This window comes from Leopardus geoffroyi, chromosome E3, assembly GCF_018350155.1.
Source record: "Leopardus geoffroyi isolate Oge1 chromosome E3, O.geoffroyi_Oge1_pat1.0, whole genome shotgun sequence".
NCBI classification, from domain to species: Eukaryota; Metazoa; Chordata; class Mammalia; order Carnivora; family Felidae; genus Leopardus; species Leopardus geoffroyi.
Window position 1 is genome coordinate 37,370,435 of NC_059340.1, and position 16,614 is coordinate 37,387,048.

A 16,614-nucleotide genomic window follows, 5' to 3' on the forward strand; every position below is an offset into this window, starting at 1 on the left:
AAGCATCTGTCTCCAGCTTCCTCGGCTGCCAGAGAAGCTAGGGATCTGGACCTTCCCTTCCTGTTTTGTGGAGCATCCCTCTGCAAGAGAAGAAGGATGAACAACTCCACACAACAGATCCAGACCTCACCCCCATCACTCAAGTATTGACAAGGCAAGGATGCACTGTCAGTTAAAAAAAAGAAAAAAAAAGAAAAAAAAAACACCACCACGTTGACCATCAAAACCAGATAATCTGTTTTTCCACACACTGGTTAGTAAACCACTAGCAATAAAGAAGAACAAATCACTGCTGCCACAACACGAATTCCCATTTTCTCAGGACCAACAAGAACTTCAGAGCACCTCAAGATGTTCTGGCGGCTACGTGGGTTCAGCAGACACAACGGTAATGAGGTATTTAGAAAACAACAAATCACTGCACACTAGTATGGAAAATGTTGATGCCTGGAGGAGTCTGGAGAAACCGGCAGGCAAAGCAGGAAGAAACCATGGTGTGGAAATGCACAGACCGAGGTTCAAATCCCAGCTCTGCCAGTTACAAGCTGTGGGACTGTGGTCAAGCTACCTCATCTCTCTGGGCTTCTGCCCACCATGGTATCAAGAGGGATGATGAGACCTAGCCTGCCTAGGTGCCATGGAGGGTGAGGCTGACCCAAATGTTATCAAAGAACTCACAGCTGATGCCCAATGAATCGGTATTAGTTTGTCAAGTTGACTTTGTCAGCACTAAGTTTTATATACATCTATACAAAGAGAGAAAGAGACAGAGATAGAGAATTAAATAACTCAGTCAACCAACCTATCAACAAACGGACTCTATCAAATGACTCAGCAACTGCATAGACCGTCCAAAGTTTAGAGGTCAAGATGCCCAATGGAAAAAGAGGGTAAATCAGAGACCAGCAAACTCACTGGACAGGTTGCCCAGGAATGATACATTTCGTCCCTTGAGGTGAGAGGAACCTGCCTGCCCTCCCCTGTCCTTTCCACCCCTGCCTTTTTCCCCAGTACTGTGCACAGACTAGACGTGCTAACCAGGGACAACATCCCCAAGTGCAGGACAGCATGGTGGTTGAAAACATGGCCCCTAGAGCAGCCCGCCGGGCTTCAAAGGAGTTTGGCAGTTCTTCGAGAAGTTAAACACAGAATTCTTCTATGACCCTGCAATTCTACTCCTAGGTATCCACCCAAAACAATTAAAAACAGGACTTCGAATATTTGTACATGCATGTTCACAGCAGCACTGTGCACAATAAGCCAAAATACTCACCAACAGACGAGTGGATCGACAAATGGAGCATATCCCTACGATGGATTGTTACTCAGCCATCAGAGGAACAAGAAAGAACTGATACATGATGCAACAGGGATGGATGTTGTAAATGTTATGCTCGGTGAAAGAAACCAATTGCTAAAGGCCACATACTGTATGATTCCACTCATGTGAAATGTCCAGAACATGCAAATCCGTAGAGACAGAAAGTGGTCGTCGGGGCTGGGGAGGGAAACAGGGTGTGACTGCTAACGTGGTTCCTTTTGGGTGATGAAAATGCTTAGGGGCAGCAGTTGACCACAGTAGGAATGTCCCAAATGCCACTAAATTGTTCACATAAAAATGGCTATTTTATGTGTATTTTTCCTCAGTAAATTACTTTTAATTATTCAAATTCTTCTACCCATAACTGGCAGCTATCAGCAAGAGCCTGTGGAGGATCTCCAATGGGCAGTGACACCTGCAGGCCGAGAAGGAACAAGGGAGCACGGAGCATGCTCTCATCACCACTCCAATGACAGAGACCATAGATTCAGCCTCCTTGAGCACTGACATCACCTCCAGGCCACTCAAGGGCCAGCCATGCTTCTCCCCAGTTTCCATCACACAAGAAATTTACATGTGTAATAAAAAGCCACTATCTTGATACTAATCTTAGAAAGGAAAAAAAAAATCTTACATTTGTATTAATTTTTCTTCCCGGGTTTTAATTGAAGAGAGGATACAGTGTCATGAGGGAAATAAAACCTTACTTCATCTATCCAAGGGCCATGTGGCTTCATTAGAAGTTACATTAGCTCCTCATTAAGCAATAATAATAATGTGGAGTCAGAATCAATGAAAAAAAAACGCATTGCTCCAAGGTATAGATCCGTTTGGTTCAATTATATTCTTACATGGCCGAGCTCCAGTGGCTCCGACACTAGTAAAAATGTGTGATGCCAGAAGATGTGGCTTCCCTCCTCCACCTTGAAAGCTGAACAACGAAACAGAGGCAGGGGCGTGGCTTCCATCCTCACTACCACTCTCATCATCTCTAATATGAGACCCTCTAACTACTTACCCGCCCGCACCCTGGCAAAACCGGCTTCATTTCTAGAGCTCGTTCATCCACTGTGCCAAGTAGGCTCAATGTCACCAGCCTACCCTGATCCACTGGCAGAGACTGCTCTGCATGAGGGTTGAATTGTGCTGTGGTTGATTATAGATGTCTGCTTCAGGCACAGGACTGGAGTGCTGTGCCTGATGGCACATATGTGCCTGTTATGCTTAGGAGCCCCTCTAACTGAGAAGGGAGCTTGAGGAAACTCTTGGTTACTCACCCTGGCAATTCCCGCTCCCCTCCTTAGCCACACCCCTACATGGCTGGGCTGGGTTTTTCACAGTTACAGAGTTCATGAAACTTTTTACCTCCTCCTTTTTCACCCGACTTAAACAAAAAACTTAAGTCAGGTCCAAAAGAGTACTTACCTGACCTTCGACCAGGCTGTATGGCAGGGACAGTAGATCCTGCATTAAAAAAAAAAAAAAAAAAAAAAAAAAATACAAAGACAAGAAATGCTGAGTTTCACATTGCAACAATTGCTTTTCCTATGTTTTTCTCTTAGACAAAATAATTACATCCCTTGTAAAGAAATATTCGATTTATTCAATCCAAAAATGCCCATGGAGCACCTAACACATGCCTGGTGCGTTGTAGTCTCTGTTTATAACAATAAACAACATGGCAAATTCCTGCCATGGGGTGGGAGGAAGAAGAGGGAAAACACAGCAAATGTGGAAGGTAATACATAATAGATGGAAATAATACCAGACAGTGATAAGTCGAATAAGGATACAATGGGTTATGGGGTGCAGAGGGGGGAGTGCTACTGTAGACTGGGGGTAGGGGTGGGGGGTGTTCAGAGTGAATGACAAGAAGGAACAGACATATCTGGACTAGGTATTTTAAATGCAGGGACAGCAGGTACCAAGGCCCAGGGCAGGCACAAAGCAGCAAGGCTAAAATGGCTCGGAGTAGTCAGACATCAGACAGGCAGGCAGGGACCAGATCACATATGGCCTTTAAGGCTGATGTACAAATTTGGATGTTTTTCTAAGTAAGTTAGGAAGCCACAGGAAGATCTTACGTATCTTTTCACAGCACCAAAAGCTCTATCCTACTCAGCTCAATAGCCCCAGGTAGCCCCACTGGAGCAGACTGATCTGCGCACATGCTTACCACCTCCTCAGAGGGCTGACCCAGCTGCCAGCATAGGAAGGGCCCTGGCTGGGTCGAAGGGGCAAAGGTGAGTTGCAGAGATACTTTCCGAAATGCCAATCTCAGGGCCAGCCTGCACGGAAGCCCCAGACATCACCCTCCAGTCCAAAATGGTTTCCCAACCAAAGTGGAGAGAAGGCAATACAAGCTTCCCTTTTTCCTGAGGCTTAGATGGAGCCCTTCACCATGTGCCTGTGGACTCTGCCAACACCTCAGAATGAAGACAGCAAGACAAGAAAATCCATCGCCCAGCCTGTTCCCAGCTGAGGATGACCCCCTGGGCAGTGGCTGGTCCCAAGCAGGGTTCGAGGCCCAACGAGCTTAACCAACCAGCACCCAAATGACAATTAGATTAGATACTGCTCTGCTTTGCTGCCCAAGAACTCAGGCCCAGCTGACCTGATCACCTGGAAAAGCAAACACCCAACCCTTCCCTCCCACCAGTACCCCTTGCTGCATTTAAGGTTCGTCATGCTACATTCACAGGGTGGTCATGTAGATTAAATGAGACACCACTTGACCGGTTCGTTGACAGGCCTTTACACTCAGTAAAGGCCTGAGTGTTAAGAGTTGTTGTTAGCAAGTTTATTAACATTGTTGGTCAAGCCCAGGCCCAAGACATTGACAATGAACATGGACTAGGACCAGTCAGCACAGTCCATTTACGTAAAGAGAAATGCTCAGGGGTATGATTCTGAGCTAGAGCCACAATTTGGAAGGAGGTCATCTGTAGAGTGGATGCTGGATAATTACCTGAAGGATGAGCTGCTTCTCTGACTATCTCCAAAGGTGATGCACCCAGGAATGCCTGGGGCTTTTCCCTCCTGTTTGCAAGGTGTAAAACCAGAGGGCTTGTACTGTCTGCCACTTAAGCTACGCTGCCCACTCAGGTGGGTCTCTGGCCTCATGTTTACAAGGGAGGTACACCTGGAGAGGATGTGTAACGTAAAGCCTGGGGTCTGTATATGTGGGTTAGACAAATACAGACCTTTCCCCTGGGGTCTTAGTACCAAGCGCTGGGCCTCCCCAGCCTTTCCTCCATCCATTATTCCTCCCCTTCCTTACCTACAAACTCTTCTTCAAACCAGGACCCAGAAACGCATCTAAAGCTTGCCCGCCCTTCCTTTCCTGGTTCCCTTATGCCCTTTACAAACAATCAAGCTCTGTTCTCTTTGCTTCTCTCCACGCATCCTCTGGAACTGTGCTCAACATGGGAGACACAGTGGGAAGCACAAAAGGACAGGCCCCCAGTGGCACTTTTCTGTGGGAGGAACAGACAGAAATCAGGGGATCACGAAGTACAAGTGAGGCCACAGCTCTCAAGAGGAATGTGTGGGTCTCCTTGCCAGTGTCTCATTTGCTCCTCAGTTCCTGTGGCTCCTGTCCATCTGGTCTGCCATGGTACAACCAACCAGAGCTCCTTCTGCCTTCTCAACTTGGCAGGAGCCCCCAGCAATGACTCTCCACTCCCTTCTTAAAGCACTGTCTTGCCCCCTTTTCTGACTTCCTTTCCTCAAGTGCTTCTTCTCTGGGTTCCATTTTCTGTGCCTGTTCCAAGAACACCAGCATCCTCTGCACACATCTTACTTGCCCTCCCTTGGGGCTATTTACTGAACCCCTTGGGACCTCATTTCCCACCTCCTCTAGGACCCCTGAGTGTCTGCATCTAGTCCTGACCTCCCCTTGCCCCCAAGCTGACTGTCCTCCATTTCCCAGAACCACTGACATTTTAATTCCATGGGGCCCAAGCCAAGCTCTCCTCTAGCCACCAGCTGCACCTCCTCCAGCTCAGGGCCTGGGGGCCTGCCCTCGCTCACCCCCACACTCCTCGGGCTGGTCCACTGCAGCTGTGTCTCTCACACTGCACTCTTCTTGTCCCTGATCTGGTTACTACATAATAAGAGACTCTTCAAAGACACATCTCTGTGCTGCTGAGAACAATTTTGCTCAAAGGAAGGGGACCACCAGGAAAATTTGGTCAAAACAACTATTCCGTGGCAGTTTTTCAGGGTGTTGGTCATCGTGGTGTGCCATGAAGTGGTTTCATACACTTTTCATACATCTTTAACCACTCGGATCCATTTTCGTCTTGTATTAAGAGTTTCATTTTATTTTGTTTGAGAAATCAAAGCCCACTATTGCCAAGCTCGACTGTAACTAATGGCAGATACAGCATTCATCTAAATGAGCTTCATGTAACAGTCCCTTGAAAAGCAATGTATGTGCTTTATGTCAATGTGCTGCCCTGTGAAAATCCATTTTGCAGTATGTGTGATCCTGGAAAGCTAAGGTGTCAACTGAATTTATATAAATCAAAATCATTATTTTCCCCACCACTCTTTTCTGAATTATAAATGAAGAAGTCCCTATCATTCTCCAGTCACCCCTAAGAATCATGGATGCAATTTTGACGAATTTTCTTTCAGCCTTTTCTTAAGCATGTACAAACATACTTGCCTATATATGCATATATACAGCCACACAAATATACTTTACAAAGTGGATGAGAACTGTAGACATTGAGGCACCTGTATACTTGCTTGTGCTTTTTATAATCTTAATGATAGAGGGTATCTTTTCCAGATTGTTCATGTATAGTTGGGTTTCTCAATTCCAGCACCATAGAAAATTTGGACTGGATAACTCTTTGTTGCAGGGAGGGACCCTGGGTTCCTTGAGGGACCTTTGAGATGTGTAAAGAACCCATGACGTGGGGCCATCTTTTTTAACAACTGCGCACAATTCCATACTATGGGTGCACCATAACTTAACTGTCCTCCCTACTCAACGACATTCAAAATCTTCTTTTTTTATTTTTACTTGTTTTTAAGAGAGAGACAGAGGCAGAGAACAAGCAGGGGAGGGTCAGACAGAGAGGGAGACAAGGAATCCGAAGCAGGATCCAGGCTCTGAGCTGTCAGCACAGAGCCTGACACGGGGCTCGAACCCACAAACCACAAGATCATGACCTCAGCCAAAGTTGGATGTGTAACCTGACTGACCCACCCAGGCACGCCTCAAAATTTATTTTAAATTCATTACAGGGAACTGATGGTTAAAAAAAAATCACTATGTATCATGAGTCATTTTAGTCTATCCTTTTCCTAAAATTTCCATTACTGTCTATCTGGTTTGTTTAAAACAGACAGATCCTCTATGCAGGTTAGGCAGCTCTTTGTTCATGTGATGCGTCATGGGTACAACTCCACCTGTGTCAGGGAGAGAAGGGTGATCTTCAGTGCCATGATGGCATCGGCAGGTGGCACTCTCATGCACTGTGGGCAGGGGCAGCGATTGCTACTACCTGTCTGGCAGGCAATCAGGCAAAACAGATCAAGAGCCATCACCCTGTCTAACAATCTATTTCTTGTTCAGTAAAATTAAGTGGATAGCTCCAGTCTGTCCCTTCCCTTCTCTTTAGGCTGGATGAACTCACTGAAGCTAGATGGCTCTCAAAGATAAATGCCTGGTCCTTCTCAGAAAGACAATTAATGAGCTCAGAGACTGCTTAAACCAAGATGAAATGTGAGATTAACAGACACAGGGACATCTATCCACCCTGCCAACAGGCTATCTCTTCCTTGCTGGGCTGTTTCATTAGATTCCGCCAAGGAAACCCACCAAATGCACCATGGCTATCGGGGCTATTTTTGAGATAATTGCAAGGCTTGGGCTTGGATCCACTTAAAGGCAGAAATATGGGACAGAGAAGGATTAAGGCAAACCTTACCCCTTTCTCCTCTGTCGAAAAGGTCCCAACAGGCTTTAAAGGGAAGAGAAAACCGCATGAAACTTTCATCAGAGCCTGGTTGGTTTGCTGCAGGAGCTGTGGGGCCTGAAGTTCCAATTCTGAACAGTTCCCAGTACAATAATTAGGCACCTTTCCTCCCTGCAGGCCTGCTCATCTCCTCACCTACTCCCTCCCACCTCTACTCTCTATGTCTGGGAGTAAGAGCTGCCTTTAGGGGAGAGGGGGGCAGGGGAGAGAGGAAGAGAACGAAAAAGGGAGAAGAGAGGCAGACAACAGTTAAGGACTATGTCCTAACTGCACTCTGGAATTACCAGACCACTGCACTCTTTGGATGCTCAGACGTTACTCCCCTACACATCACTCTTAAAAACTGAACCCAACCTCTGTTCGCATACATAATCTTGAAGGCAGGTAGACCACGACAGGGTTAAGTCCCATCTAGGCCAGCTGTCCCTTTTCCCTTCCAGCCTACAATCTCCTAGAAGGCACACCAAGAATGCGAAACTTCAGGGGCCCCTCAGAAAGGACCTAGCTTGCCTATAGCTTCTCCATTCCTCTGCCCAGTAAAGAGGAGAAAGAGTCTTTCTACAGACACTCCTTTCCTTGCCATATGTTTCGTGACCAGAATTTCAAACCTGTCATCTGAATGTGTCCCCTCACCCCCACCCCCCACCTGATGACAAGCACAGTAACATTGTGAGATCAAGCAGTGATATTCATAAGAACTGGAAAGAGAAATCCAAGCAGGTGACGCACTTTGTTCCTGCAATGGGATTAGAACTTGGATTAATCTTTGCGCCTGTTCCTTTGTGCCCTTCCTTATATAAGACTTTTCATCAGTCAGAGGCATCCTCCTTGCCTGAGGGAGGATTAGGATTACTTTAGCAGGAGTCAAAGGAGAAAGATGGTGCTCAGTCTTTTTGAATTCCAAAAAAAACTGCCAAACCAGTGCCTATACAACATTCTCGCCATTGGAGGGAGATCATGACACCAAGAATGATCGCATCCCACCACTATTTGGAAGGAGCCTTCCACTACCACAGCTGCCCAAAGACCGTGGATGGTCCAGGACTCCCATTCATGCCCAGAACCTTGCAGAGCTCCAAAACCTTCTCCATGTGCCCCCCCTTTTCAGTGGTGTCCCTTCTTTTTCAAAGGAGATATAGAAGCCTTTTTAAAGTGACCAAAGGGGTTATAATGGTATAGACGGGACAGCAGCGAACTCCACCCCATTAAACCTGCACTGAAACATTTAATCCTCACATCCTGTCTATGTATGTATTTATTATTCTGGATTCACATATCACAAAAACAGAGGAGTTCTCAGGCCTCCATACTCAATGAGCTGGGATTCAAACCTGCTCTGCGATGCTGATTCCAAGGCCTCTCTTGTCCACTGATTACATCATATAAATGAAAGATCAGACCTGACACTGTGCTGAGGGACACACACTTGCCCTCAGGTGGCTTCCAGAAATGGGATGTCCTAACAGAAGTAACGAGTACAGCACTCCAGATGAGGAAACGAAGCTTATCAGCTAGGTCTTCAAGCAAACAGATGCCAAGGCAGAGTCAGTCAGGTACATAGATTTACTAGGGACTAACACTTGAGTAAGCAGTGGGATAGTATTCCCCCCAAAAAGGCATATTCAATTCCCAACTTCTCATAACTTGTGAACATGACCTTCTTAGGGAAAAAGATCTCTGTAGATATAATCAAGCTAATATGATGTTATATTGGATTTGGGGGGACTCTAAAAGCAAAGACCGTGTCCTCTCAAGAGAAAGTAAAGGTAGATTTGAGACACAAGAGACACAGACACAGGGGAAAGCCACATGAAGGCAGAGGTTGGAGAGATGTGGCCACAAGCCAAAGAACACCAGGGGCCACCAGAAGCTGGGGCAAACAAGGATGGATCCTCTTCTAGAGCCTTGGGAGGGAGCACAGCCTTATCCACACCTTGATTTTGAACTTCTGCCTCCAGGACTTGAAGAGGATAAACTTCTGCTGTTGTAAGGCACCCAGTTTATGAACATTTTTCCCAGCAGCAGAGCACTGACAGAGCTGCCCAAGAGAAAAGGAGCCAGCAAGACTGGACAGGCAAACTGCCAGACATGCCTGCGTATCTAACACGGTCTGGCAGTTCCCCAGGGACTCAAGAGCCCAGGCTGTCCATTCCAGGAGTCCCATGTCATACGGAAATGGCCAGGCCCTTGAACACAGTCTTTCATTCATTGGCTGGGACCAACCTGAGAAGAGCAGGACAGCTCAAGTGCAGAGGTGGGACTGAGGACCTAACAGCTGGGGGCTGTCATCTACCCACACAGGGCAGGGTGGGTTCTGCATCTGCCTTAGCATGGACACAGGGAGAATGGGACCAAAGTTCCACCCCATTCTTAAATCCCCGCCTCCCAGTGTATAACCCCCAGCATGAAAGGAATCACCAGTCCCAGCACATGGCTGCCTCATTCAGTCATCCATTCACTCCACCACTGTTGCCTGTGGGCCTGCTGAGCCCCCACACCATGCTCAGTTAACTGGTGGTCCTGTGTGAGCCCAGAGCAGCTCCTGACCCCTAGGACCTGCATGCTAGTTGAGGGGACACAGCAGGCTGAAAGGTGCTACAGGTGAGGCTGGAGGGACAGGTGGGCAGAGTATCAAAGACAGCTTGGAATCCATGGTCATCCGGAGCCTGGAGTTTTTCCAAGTGCAAAGGGAAGTCACTGGACATGAGAGCAGGGAGGGATGAAGCCACCCTTATACTCATATGGAGAATGATTCAGAGCCAGAGTCAAAATAGCCTATCAGTTAGGATGCTTCTGTGGTTCCTGCAAAAGGTCAGGGAGGTGTGAATGATGGCGGTGGTCACAGAGAAAAGGTGACAGACTCAAGAAATATTGTGGAGATACAATCAAGGGAACATCTGGTGTGTCACAGGGGTATTTGTGTTGGGGGTAGTGGGGCCAGGAAAGTGTCATTATCCCAGGTTTCCTGACTTCCATTTTTGGTGGACAGTGATGCAGATTAGTGATCTGGGGAAGATATGGGGAAGATCAGGACTGGGGAGGAAGAAGAATTGGGAGAGATCAAGAAAGTGTTTGATAGACATGTAATATGTGAGATGTCCGTGAGATATCCATTTAGAGTGGAGAAAGTAGCAGAACATTTGAGATTAAGATGAGAGGTTGGAACTGAAGTATAAAATTGGGGATTGGAGAGACCTTACCAGTTGGTCTGGCCAAGTGAGAAGACTTATTTGTCCGAGGTAGAATCTACTGCACGGAGATATGATCAAGTGTTGGGTAAGCTGTATCTGCCATGCCCGAGGAACAGGCAGCAGGTAGTCACAGATGCAGATAAGGGCCTTAACACACAAGACAAGGTCATACCTGGAGACCCAGGGTTGTATCTGGCCTAAACTCCAATGCATGCCCACATGTGGCCTTTGAGCACAGTGGCACAACAGATCATAGGACATTACTGCCTGAATGTGGGAATCCAGTCATCACAAAAAGATGTTGACCAGGACGATCTAAGCAATCCATCAAGAGATCAGGACACAGTCAGCACCAGGCCCTTCCTGGCTCTTCAGACATAAACCATACGGGATACATTACCTGAGCCAAGAGTACTTTGGAATATGGAAACATCCTAATGGAAGGGAAAGAGCATGGGATAGTAAAAGCCAGGTGGTCCTGGCTTCTATCACCAGACCATGAGATCTATTAGCACAGTGATTGTATCTGCCTTGTACACTATATTCCCAGACCTGGCCACACCAGGTACCCATCAGGATCTCACTAAAAGCCAGTAACATCGATGGGTAGGTGGACAGATCTAAATTCTATCATGTTCCTTTGTTGTTAGGAATAAGAACAGTCAAATTTAAAATTCCTTAAATCTCATGGGTCTATTTTGATCCACACCAGCTTGAAAACACCTCCTTCAAGAAGCAGTAGAGAAACACAGTTAACAATGTGAGTCATATTGCCCATGATAGCCCCACCAAGGCCATGAGGCCTTGTGTATGTCACCTAACTTGTTTGAAACTCAGTTCTGAACTGTCTAAGCTATAATGACAATCATACCTGTTTAATTGGTCTCTAACAACTAAATGAGATCATAGATATTCTACGTACATTTCCCAGAAAAATGGCAAATAACAAGTTTTTGAATAAATTACACGTTCCCACTCCTCCTCTTGCCCCTCTCCTCCTACCATCAGACATCTCTTCTGACTGTGCTGCGTGCTGCCCTGCCCTCCTGGCCATACCTCCCATCTGCAGGCCCCCATGGCCCCTCACCTTTTGCCTTATTCCTGTGGGCTCTCATAAATCATCAGTGACATGGAAAACAACAACACAGTTAGCACATGCTGGGCTAATTGTGCTAAAGCCTTCATAATCCAACTTCAAGTAAGAGCATCTAGTACTTAATTTTTAAAATGTAATACATATTTAATGCAATATTAATATTTAACTCACTTACTGCAATATTTAATTTGATATCTAATGCAAATAAAAATAGTAAACAGATTTATTAATGATTTACACAAGTGCTTGCCTATTCTGTTTTTAAGGTATTTTTCTGTCTAGAAAACAATCTTCTACCCCCCAGAAAGCAAATGCAGGAGGATTTTAGAGCTGGTTCTTGTAAATGGGTCAGAGTTGTCATCTTTAAGTAGGCTTGACCAAGAAGCAGCAGCCATGGATTTCATTTACTCATATAATTAATGAGAGCACATTATGTGCTATGCACTGGGCTAAGATGTAATGACAAGAGAGAAGCCACCCTATTCTCCCAGAGCTCACCATCCAAGGAGAAGATAAAATTCTGCAACAAGTAACATAAGTACTAGAAAGAAAACCCTACAGTAGTCACACTAAACACTAGCAGGGTACCTAACCCAGAATTGCAGGGTATGTGTGTGTAGGGGGCAGGGGGGTGATCAGGAAGACTTCTTGGAGGAAGCAATATGTGAACTGAGGTAACTTAAAGGAGAGGAAGGGCCTTCCAGGCAGAGAGAAGAACTGATACAAGGCTGCTAGGGACATCACCTCCAAAATTCATGTATGAAAGCCCTAATCCCCAAAGTGATGTTTTGAGGAGGTGGGACCTTCAGGAGGTAATTAGATCAAAGTCGAGCCTTGTCAGTGGCATTAGTGCTCTTAAGACAAGAGAGGACAGAAACGATCTATTTCTTCACCATGTGAGGGCACAAGAGGGTGAACATCTTCAAGAGAACTCTTACCAGGCACAGGGTCAGCTATGCCTTCTTCTTGGGCTTCCAGCCTTCGGCAATGTGAGAAGTAAAGGTCTGTTGTTTACGCTGCCCGGTCTATGATGTTGTTAGAACAGCCCACCCTGATTAAGCCCCAAGGCTAGAGATGGGGTTGGGCCAGAGACCAGAGTAGTTCTTAACTGCTGGAGAACAGAAGGCTCTTAGGGTGAGGCTGGGCTTCATGAGCCCCAAGAAGGGGTTTGGACGTTTTCCCAAGGATAATGAGATTTAGCCGCTTAAATTACATGGCGAAGGCTGCGTTTTACAATGAATACCGTGGCTGGAAGACAGTTCCACAGCTAGCATCTACTCAAGAGATCAAGAGAAGGGAGATGTCAATGGGAACAGGACAGAAAATGGGCAGCTTCAAAAAATACGTGGGACACTGGACAGGAGTTGGTGACTGTGTGTGGCAAGTAACAAACAACAAAGATAACATGTAGGTTTTTAACAATTGGGTGGGTGCAGTAAATACTTGATGTAAGTCACCAATGTCATTGTTATTCTAACTCATTACTGATGATGTCTTGGTGCCACCCTCAGGGATTCAACGTAATAAATCTATTTATACTTCACAACACAACCTTTCCACTCTGTTCCCAAAAATAAACATAACCCATCAAAGGTTCAAAGTGTGATGACAAAGTGGGTTTCACTTGGTTTCTTCCAACATGAGCCAAATGATCCAACACAATGTTGAGATAATCCACTATTGTTGGGCATTTAGGTTAAGTCAAGTATAGCACAGACATACAACTGAGCATTATACAACCTTCAGAAATCAGGCTCCAATGTTGTATTTAATGACATGGAGAAAAAAATGGGCTTGATGCAATGTATATCTTTTTTTCTTAAACTTCAGTGTTCATAAAATAATCTCAACACATTTTTAAAGAATAAAATATGTCACAATATTTTTTAAATTTTATTCTTTTATATTTTTCCACATCTTCTATTATTTTCATCATGTACATGTATTGCTATGGTATTCATAACATTAAAAAGCAAACAAAAACCCATTAGTTTCAGTTTATTTAAAACAATACCTAATAAAAACACGAAGTTTTGGACCAATGCTATGAACTGTCCTCCTTAACTTCAGGGACATAGTCCAAGGCTAATTATCTTCCAAGATCAACAGTTTTTTTTTTTCAAGAACTTATTTCTCAAGACCAGGGCTCTCTCGCCAAGCAATCTTCACCCAGTATCTCTCTTCTTGACCATTATTCTGGCCATACCACCATCTTTCTATCATCCCATTAAGAAAATGAACAAAGAGGGGCGCCTGGGTGGCACAGTCGGTTAAGCGTCCGACTTCAGCCAGGTCACGATCTTGCGGTCCGTGAGTTCGAGCCCCACGTCAGGCTCTGGGCTGATGGCTCAGAGCCTGGAGCCTGTTTCGGATTCTGTGTCTCCCTCTCTCTCTGCCCCTCCCCCATTCATGCTCTGTCTCTCTCTGTCCCCAAAATAAATAAACGTTGAAAAAAAAAATTAAAAAAAAAAAAAAAGAAAAGAAAATGAACAAAGGGAATTTAAGTGAATACCAAAGGACTGCCTCTCTAGGTTGTTGAAAATCTTATGTATGGAGAATAAATATAATGGACCTTCATCTGTGGGAGAAGAGGATCCAGTTGAGTGAAACATTACAGAAATCCAAGGGAGAGAAGAGAAATATTGAAAACTTATCTAGTCATCTTGGATAAGGATGATAGAGTCCTCAATTTTTTTTCCCCAAGTCCTGTTTCTTGTGGAGGTTATAAAAACCTGATCCGAAAATACCTAACACTCCTCCCATCAAGAGATATCCCTTCCCTTGAATGTGGATGGGCTCATGACTTGCTTCAACCAACACAGTATGGCGCAAATAATTTTATGTGATTTTTGAAGCCTTATCATAGAAGGTCCTACAACCTCTGAGGGTCTTGGATAATTCACTCTCCGCAATCCCTCTTGACATGGTTCCTTTCAAAACCCAGTCTTCATGTAGTGAGAAGCCCAAGCCACACAGCCAAGTTCCATGGAGGCCCTCTGTTCTCAAATTCTAGCCAAGCCCGACTTTTGGGTCATCCAACCCAGGTACCAATTAGGTTAGTGAAGAAGTCTCCAGTTAGTGGTGCTGGTCTCAAGGTGTATGAGTCATCCCAGCCATCTGAGTCTCCCTAGCTGAGGCCCCACACATTAGAGGGCAAGACAAGCTATGCCCCGTCCACATTCCCAACCCACAGAATATACAAACACGGTTAAATCATCATTGTATTGTGTTACGTTTGGGGTGATTTATCACAGTAACGAGAACAAAAGCTTGTTCCTAAAAGTGGGATGTTACTCAATCAGAACTGAAACACACAGCATTCATTTGGGGACAGTGTGACAGGCCTCAAGGTAACAGTTGGTGAGGGCAAGAAGAAACCTAATATTGGAAGCTAAAGAAAAAAATTCCTGGTTATGTAGGGGAAGAAACTTTGACTACACTGTTTCCTGCAGTAATGCAGAAAGTAGGAAATGTACTGGATAAGCTCAATGTTGCATCTAAGATTTGCAGACAGTGTTGAAGGTGCCACCTGGCTTCTTCTAGCCACCTAGAATAAATTGGGCAAGAACAGAGCTCAATTAAAGAATAAATATAAAGGGCCCAGGGCACTCTTTCCAGCCATCAAAGGCTATTCAAAGAAAGGGCACACATGAATTCTAGGTTGTTATCAGAACACTATGCCTGCCTCGGAGTAAAGATGAAGTCAGTAGTGTGACTGAAAATCCTTTTGTTAAAACTGAAGATTTAAGGTGGTGCCTCCTAGACCACTTCAGTCAAACGAAATTCCTTGTGAGGATCTTAAGGAGGCACCCAAGAACAATAGGTTTCCCAAGGATATTAGAAATACTATCCCACACAAGCCACAGAGAGCCCAAGCATAGAAGGACTTACCTCCAAGAGATTTATAGGTATGGCTTTGGTCCAATGAAATCGATAATGAACTGACACATAAGAAATCCACAAAGTTCTTAAAGTAATTATACCAGCTTGGACTAAAAGGACTAAAAGGAACCAAGACAGTACTAATAAAAAAAGTCCTTTGTGGGCTCCTGGGTGGCTCAGTTGTTAAGCTTGAGACTCTTGATTTATGCTCAGATCATGATCTCAGGGCCATGGGATGCAGCCACGAATCAGGCTCACACTGATAGCAAGGAGGCTGATTAAGATATTTTCCCTCTCTCCCTTTCTCCCTCCCTCTGCCCCTCACCTGCACTCTCTCTGAAAATAAACATTAAAATAAGAATCTAGGGATCCCCAAACTTCTATGGAATGAAAGCAAGTTGACAGGATATAGACTTTCTTACAGGGAGTACAGTGGACAGTGGTGACTGCAAGGTCAGAACCAAGATCTCAGAGTTGGAACCAAAAGCCGCATAACTCATTCCCTAATGATTTGGACCCTAATCAAGAGATGGGCATCTTATGCCAAACTGGATTTCAAAATTACCATATGCCACTGACTGCTATGGTTTTCCCTTTTTTGAATGGGAATTTCTATTACAGTTATCTTATGTCTGTCTAATCACTGCATGTTAACTGCCGGGGGCGGGGGTGCAGATAACTTACATCTTTAGTTCACAGATCTTCACAGGTTCTAGAGAACCTGTACCCAAGGGACCAAACTGGAGGATCCTCATCCATACGTAGACCTTAAATAAGGTTTACGAGATCCTTGGCCTCAAGCCAAGCGTGATGGTGTAATGGGAGATAATTTTGGCAGGCAAAGGTCTGGGAAGAGTCAAGCACATTTTTCAGGTGGGAAAAATGCAAATAATTTGCAGCTAGAGTGCACACTGTGTTGGTTTTAGAAACACTGCCCCAAATCCTTTAACACCCTTTCTATTGCAATATGGAAGCCATCTCTCCCAGATTTCCCGTCTACTGGCCCACCATGCAGACTTTAGACTTGCCAGCCTCCATAGCTGGGTGAGCCAATTCCTTAAAATAAATGTCTTTATATATACATACACATCCTATTGCTTGTGGGCAGTTTAAGTCCAAAGGCTTTCTGCT

At 45.1% G+C, this 16,614-nt stretch overlaps 1 protein-coding gene across 19 annotated transcripts in view; it reads right to left on the reverse strand.

Annotated features, from left to right (window-relative positions):
- Window positions 1-16,614, reverse strand: part of RBFOX1 (RNA binding fox-1 homolog 1) — a 2,066,775-nt gene that overhangs the window by 1,883,427 nt on the left and 166,734 nt on the right. For 18 of the 19 annotated variants that reach the window (XM_045461768.1, XM_045461754.1, XM_045461744.1 and 15 more), the window contains exon 2: window positions 2,747-2,785. The exons of the other annotated variant lie outside the window; for it this stretch is intronic. In XM_045461768.1, the coding sequence (XP_045317724.1) occupies window positions 2,747-2,785 (39 nt within the window). The remainder of the gene's footprint in view (window positions 1-2,746; window positions 2,786-16,614) is intronic. 19 annotated transcript variants of the gene reach the window in all.